Source organism: Hevea brasiliensis, unplaced genomic scaffold (genome assembly GCF_030052815.1).
Source record: "Hevea brasiliensis isolate MT/VB/25A 57/8 unplaced genomic scaffold, ASM3005281v1 Scaf346, whole genome shotgun sequence".
Lineage (NCBI taxonomy): Eukaryota > Viridiplantae > Streptophyta > Magnoliopsida > Malpighiales > Euphorbiaceae > Hevea > Hevea brasiliensis.
The window spans coordinates 57,777-65,000 of NW_026614858.1; the positions used below are offsets into that span (position 1 = coordinate 57,777).

The 7,224-nt window shown below is 43.6% G+C and overlaps 1 protein-coding gene and 2 pseudogenes across 1 annotated transcript; all 3 read left to right on the top strand.

The window, feature by feature from the left end:
* Positions 1–742: 742 nt before the first annotated feature.
* On the top strand, positions 743–1,935 carry LOC131177157 (cytochrome c oxidase subunit 1-like; annotated as a pseudogene).
* Positions 1,868–3,488, top strand: LOC131177158 (cytochrome c oxidase subunit 1-like; annotated as a pseudogene).
* A 2,095-nt stretch (positions 3,489–5,583) lies between these two features.
* On the top strand, positions 5,584–6,352 carry LOC131177149 (uncharacterized). The gene is made up of 2 exons (XM_058142122.1): positions 5,584–5,873; positions 6,058–6,352. The coding sequence occupies exons 1-2, from the start codon at positions 5,584–5,586 to the stop codon at positions 6,350–6,352; spliced, it is 585 nt and encodes a 194-aa protein (XP_057998105.1).
* The last annotated feature ends 872 nt before the right edge of the window (positions 6,353–7,224 follow it).

A 7,224-nucleotide genomic window follows, 5' to 3' on the forward strand; every position in this document is an offset into this window, starting at 1 on the left:
GATGGTTTTCGTGGAGGGTCTTTCACCAAACGCGATAATACGCCCAGGGTAGACCACGACCAGCTCTAGGTTGGTTTCGATCTAAAGCCGAAACCAGAAGCATGTTGGGGACATAACTGTCCCTAGCTCACTGGGGGGTAACGCGCTCCGGGGAGACTGATTAGACGTTGAGCGGAACCGGTCTATGCTTGGGATGGGGAATCGGACAGGAAACAATATGGACTGATCGCTTGGAGCATGAGAAAGGTCGATCTCAATTGCTTAACACCATGTAATCGATCAATGTGAAGAAGCAGGGACCGAAGAGATAGAAAAAGGGAAGACACGCCAATCGACCCGAATAGATAGCCTGTGGGAGAATCGGTGCACCCAACCTCAAGATAAGAAGAAAAGGCCGCTTCGGATGCCCTCCCTTTCGCCTCTTCCCACAAGAAATGACGTAAGTAGTAGGTAGTGCCTTTTTTGGCTAGTTACGAGAACTCAACAGTTGAGACGACTCGACTCGTATCAAGAGTAAAAGCTCCTGACTAGCTTTAGAGCACATGGCAATTGGTACTACTTCGCTATCGGTCACCGTTAAGGACGATTCGGCTTGTGTTCATCGAATTGAATTGACGTAAGAGAAGAAAAGCAAAGAAGGAGCTTTCTATTTGGGTCCACTCGATGAGTATCCCTTGAATTTACGTTCAAAATTGTAAACAGTCGAATGCGCTCTTTTCATCCAACTCGAAATCTCGTAAGAGAAGCAAAAGAATGTTACGCCCAAAAATCCCATTTCTTTCTTGGTTGGCCTAACCCAACCGGTGATTTCCGACAAGTCTTTCTTCATTTTTAGAACAAGAAATTTTTAGAGCAAGAAAGCAGAACCGAAAGAAAATAATATTCAATTTCTATGACAAATCTGGTCCGATGGCTGTTCTCCACTAACCACAAGGATATAGGGACTTTATATTTCATCTTCGGTGCCATTGCTGGAGTGATGGGCACATGCTTCTCAGTACTGATTCGTATGGAATTAGCACGACCGGGCGATCAAATTCTTGGTGGGAATCATCAACTTTATAATGTTTTAATAACGGCTCACGCTTTTTTAATGATCTTTTTTATGGTTATGCCGGCGATGATAGGTGGATCTGGTAATTGGTCTGTTCCGATTCTGATAGGTGCACCTGACATGGCATTTCCACGATTAAATAATATTTCATTCTGGTTGTTGCCACCAAGTCTCTTACTCCTATTAAGCTCAGCCTTAGTGGAAGTGGGTAGCGGCACTGGGTGGACGGTCTATCCGCCCTTAAGTGGTATTACCAGCCATTCTGGAGGAGCAGTTGATTCAGCAATTTCTAGTCTTCATCTATCTGGTGTTTCATCCATTTTAGGTTCTATCAATTTTATAACAACTATCTCCAACATGCGTGGACCTGGAATGACTATGCATAGATCACCCCTATTTGTGTGGTCCGTTCTAGTGACAGCATTCCCACTTTTATTATCACTTCCGGTACTGGCAGGGCAATTACCATGTTATTAACCGATCGAAACTTTAATACAACCTTTTTTGATCCCGCTGGAGGGGGAGACCCCATATTATACCAGCATCTCTTTTGGTTCTTCGGTTTTAAATGGCCCTTTTCAGATGAAAATCTGAATACGCATTGCGCTGTATGCTGGGACTGTCTGCTTAATGGTACTCCTACTATGTGAATAAGTGGTTTTCTAGTAAAACCCCGATCTAGTAAAAATGGAGTATCTAAGACACAATCAGCAGGTAACCAACGACATAAAAGCAGTCTAGTAGGAACCTCAGAGACTACATGCGCAACAACTTATCCTAAATCCTTCTGTGAGTGGCTAGCTGGAATTATCGATGGTGATGGAAGTATTCAAGTTAGTAAACAAGGATATACTTCTCTTGAAATTACTATAGGACTTGAAGATCTACCACTACGATATATCAACATATGCTTGGTGGAAGTATTAAAATGCGATCAGGTGCTAAAGCTTATCGTTATCGACTACATAATAAACTTGGTATGATTAAACTAATGAATTGTATTAATGGTCATATTCGACATTCAGCACGACTACTTCAACTACATCGTGTCTGTCAAGTACTGGATATCCCTGTAATTCTACCTATTACACTAGATGCTCAATCAAATTGGTTTGCAGGATTCTTTGATGCTGATGGTACCATTGGTATCGCTATGAAGAATCAACTACCTCAACTAAGTATTCGAGTAACTAATAAACTTCTACAAGATGTAGAGTCTTATAAGGTAGTATTTGGAGGAAATATCTACTTTGATAGTAGTCAAAATGGTTACTATCAATGGTCTGTACAAAGTCGAAAAGATGTTATCATGATGCTAGATTACTTTAAATCAAGTACTTTCCGAAGTCATAAATCACGACGATTCTTCCTTATTGAGGAATATTACAGTCTTTACGATCTCAAAGCATTTAAACCTGACAGTATTCACCATAAAGCATGGCTAGCTTTCCTAGACAAATGGAATAAGTTGATGATATAGTCCACCTTTCTTCTATTCATCCGCAACTATTAGTAGAAGAGAGAAGCACCCTGAAGTTTACATTCTAATTCTGCCGGGATCCGGTATCATAAGTCATATCGTTTCGACTGTTTCGGGAACACCGGGTTTCGGGTATCTAGGCATGGTTTATGCCATGATCAGTATAGGTGTTCTTGGATTTCTTGTTTGGGCTCATCATATGTTTACTGTGGGCTTAGACGTTGATACCCGTGCCTACTTCACCGCAGCTACCATGATCATAGCTGTCCCCACTGGAATCAAAATCTTTAGTTGGATCGCTACCATGTGGGGGGGTTCGATACAATACAAAACACCCATGTTATTTGCTGTAGGGTTCATCTTTTTGTTCACCATAGGAGGACTCACTGGAATAGTCCCGGCAAATTCTGGGCTAGACATTGCTCTACATGATACTTATTATGTGGTTGCACATTTCCATTATGTACTTTCTATGGGAGCCGTTTTTGCTTTATTTGCAGGATTTCACTATTGGGTGGGTAAAATCTTTGGTCGGACATACCCTGAAACTTTAGGTCAAATCCATTTTTGGATCACTTTTTTCGGGGTTAATCCGACCTTCTTTCCCATGCATTTCTTAGGGCTTTCGGGTATGCCACGTCGCATTCCAGATTATCCAGATGCTTACGCTGGATGGAATGCCCTTAGCAGTTTGGCTCTTATATATCCGTAGTTGGGATTCGTCGTTTCTTCGTGGTCGTAACAATCACTTCAAGCAGTGGAAATAACAAAGATGTGCTCCAAGTCCTTGGGCTGTTGAACAGAATCCAACCACACTGGAATGGATGGTACAAAGTCCTCCAGCTTTTCATACTTTTGGAGAACTTCCAGCTATCAAGGAGACGAAAAGCTATGTGAAGTAAAAGAAGAAAAGGTCGCCGACTGCTACTAAGAACCTAACAGAACTTTTCAAAATGTGGGTTCTAAAACCACTTGTGTAGGTCTGGGTTGAGAATTGGAGGGCCGACGAGGCTAGGGCCCTATTTTCCAGCAATGACCGGTCAAGGTCAATCAAAGTGGGGATTCACAGATGATTCTAGATCTTAACAAATCTGATCACCATCTATAGAAGGATGGAACGGCGGATTGATCATCGACTCAAGCACGTATTGCCAGCTTCACATTCTAACATGTCCCAGAAAGGTCAACCAAGAGCGCCCCCCTCCACACTAAACCGAAAAACCTGACCCCTTGAGCTGAACCAACAAAGCATTCCATTGAATGAAGCCCACTTCCCTCCTAGAAAGCCACTTTCGGGGGAGAACTCTTGCTCACAGGCTCCTGAAACCAAGAGACAAGACAGAAGATGCATAAGATGCAGAGGATACTATGGATTCAGAGTGAGCCTCTATCCTATGTCTAGGAGTAGAGAAGAGAGCACCTTCAACCGACAAAGCACTTATTTTCTGCTCTTCCTGCTTGGCCAAGAAGTGTTAAACGGAACCTTCTTCAAAAATTTCTCTAAAGGTGGATACTGGAACTACTGGTCTGCTGCTTTGACTTTTTCTTTTTTCCAAAAACTTTGAAAGCAAAGAAACTCAGCTTCTTGCAGGTCCCAATAAGCGGGTAACTAAGGTCTACTCGTCAAGTAAAGCCTCACATTTTCAGCGAAGACCAGAACCGATTCAATCAATGCGACTTCGTCCCACCAGTCGAAAAGGAAGGAATATTCTGAGGCGGGCAAGGAAGGCTAGTCCAGAAACTGCTAGCTGTCGACGAGGAGGAGTCAACTAGCGATGCCAGCTTCTGAAAGATTATGATTTTAATAAATATTTCCTTCCAAGACCAGTTCTTCAAGTTTTGGAGTTCACGTTTGCATTAATGAATCCAGCTGGAAAGACCTACACCTACTATCCTTTATCAAACCTTCACCTTTTCATAATAATAAGGTAAGCTTGGGTTCCAAACGATATGCGGTCTCGCTATTCTTTGTTTGCATTCAAAGGTCTTGTGCCTGCGCTATCGAGTCCCGTGCCTAACTTCCAAAGAATGAATCAATGAATATGGTAGAGGAGCGAAAGTGACCGGCGGCGGTGTAGAGCTATAAGGAGCGAAGACCACACACCGGCTGATGGAGGGCGGGATCGCATTCACTTGTTTGCCGCCCGACTCCATAGTAACAAAGTGGAAAGTAGGCCCGCCCCCATAACCACACGCGAAGGGTAACGAGATTCAACTGGATGGTCACGCTTCTTCGAGAACGGTTTTTCCCTCAATTTGAAAGCTGGTTCCGTGAGTCCAAAAACGCCTAGCCCAAAAGATGATTTTCCTCTTCCTCACATCGATGTTCTGGTGGACAACACCGCTGGACATGGGATGCTGTCCTTTACTTTATGGATGCTTTCTATTGATATAACCAGATCAAGATGGCCGAGGAAGACCGAGAGAAAACGGCGTTTATCACCATATCAGATAGGAGGGCACGTTCTGTTACAAGGTGATGCCGTTTGGTCTAAAGAATGCCGGGGCGACGTACCAGCGAGCCATGACTGCGCTGTTTCATGATATGAAACACAAGGAAATGGAGGTCTATGTCGATGACATGATCGCCAAGTCTTGGGCTAAAGAAGACCGTGAATTTGAAGAAAGTGTTTGACAGATTGCGGAAATACAGTCTTCGAATTCATCCGCAAAAGCATATAAAGCCGGGAGGAGGTTTGGTGCTTCGTCAGGTAAGCTACTCGGGTTCATTGTCAGCAGAAGAGAAATCGAAGTCGACCTGCAAAAGCCAAAGCAATTATCGACATGCCGGTACCAAAGACAGAGAAAGAAATCAGGGCTTTTTTTTTGGGCAGGCTACAATACATCAGCAAGTTCATTGCCCAGCCCACACCCATCTGTGAGCCGATCTTTAAACTGCTCAGAAAGAAGACCCCGCCTTTCCTTTCAGAAAAGATAGACACAAGGAACGAGGATTGCCAAAACAAAAGGCGTTTGACAAAGTGAAGAAATATCTACTCAATCCTCCCCGCCAACGCCTGGTCGACCTCTCCTGATGTATCTGTCAGTAATGAAAGCATCCATGAGTTTTGTCCTTGGTCAGCACGATGAAACGGGTAGGAAGGAAAGAGCCATTTACTATCTCAGCAAGAAGTTCACTGATTATGAGACAAGGTATACGGTTCTAGAAAAGACCTGTTGTGCTCTTACATGGGCCTCGAAACGCCTACGCCACTACATGTTGAACTATACGACCATGCTGATTGCAAGGATGGACCCGCTGAAGTATCTCTTTGAAAAGCCAGCCCTCACGGGCCGTACAGCAAGGTGGCAGATGTTACTCTCAGAGTTCGATATTGTGTACGTCACCCAGAAGCATGAGTAAGGCAAGGGGCAGGCAATAGCAGACCACCTGCGGATCATCCCGTGCCTGACTATGAGCTTTATTTTGGGACGAATTTCCCCGACGAAGCTATTCTATTTGCGGTAGGCGAAGAAGAATACGAAACTCCTCATGATTGGCAAATGTTCTTTGATGGTGCAGTAAATCAGAACGGAAATGGAGTTGGAGCAGCCCCTTTCTACATGCTATCTTAAAGCTCGCCAAAAAGGCCCATATTCCCATAGCTGTCAAGTTGAGGTTCTTTTGCACAAACAATATCGCAGAATATTCTGCGTGTATTACAGGCGCTTCTTTGAAGCGCCCTCGACTGAGAATCAAGAAGATTGATGTATATAGAGATTCGTCACTTATCATCTTTCAGACAACTGGTGATTGGAAAACCAAAGATCAGAAGCTCATTCCCTACCATCACAGTATCTGGAAGATATCAGCCTAAAGTAAAGTTCAGACGGATTACCTTCAATTATCTGTCGAGTACGAAGAATCAGTTTGCTGACACATTAGCCACACTAGCTTCCATGATCAGTAGAAGGTGTTGATATCCGAGTCGACGAATCGGATATCAATCAGTGTGAAGAAGAGTCATGCGAGGACTAATCAAGCACAGCTAAATAGTAGTCATGTCCACAAGGAAAGGAAGAAAGATCGTCAACGCTTCCAACGTCCGTAGGAACTAAGTCGGAAGTTGGGCCGGAACTAGAGGAGTTGTTAAACCCCATTTCCTGTATACCTCTCTGAATCCTTAGTTTTCTGAGAAGTAGAGACTCACGCTTTAGCCGCTTAATCTGAAGGAGGGCTTACAGAAGTCACAGCACCAGAAAGTGACAATAGGCAAATCAACATAAATGCAAGAAAAAGAGGAAACTGTACATCAAGCCCTGTATGGCGAGACAGAAAAGAAATGAATGGTACCCCTCCGCCCCTTACTATTAAAAAAATAACCAGACGTTGCGATCAGATGTAAGAGAAGTTCGTTTAGGAGCCACCACATACGTTTACTCTTGAATTAATTCGTGAGATTTGCGATCGCTCTTCTTTCCCCCCGCCTCGCTGGTCCTCCAAATCCTCTTGAGTATTCAAGGAAAAATTGTTTGATCATTCAATGGATCAAGCAAGATGTTGATTTCTCTTTTCAAATCAAGGTCTTCTTCGAAAGAAGCAGAGTTAGCCGAGTAGCTCGAGCAAGGAGTTTTTTAAAAGCTGAAAAACAGAAGACTGGGGCCCTTTACAAATTACAAAAAATCTGGGAAACCAGAAACGGAATACCTAGGTCGCAAGGCAAGGGAGGACGGAACCCCACTTCGACTC

Coding starts and splice junctions, on each gene's coding strand:
- LOC131177149 (XM_058142122.1), top strand. CDS start 5,584: ATGAAAGCATCCATGAGTTTTGTCCTTGGTCAGCACGATGAAACGGGT. Junction 5,874..6,057: donor CTCTCAGAGTTCGATATTGT/GTACGTCACCCA, acceptor TTGATGGTGCAG/TAAATCAGAACGGAAATGGA.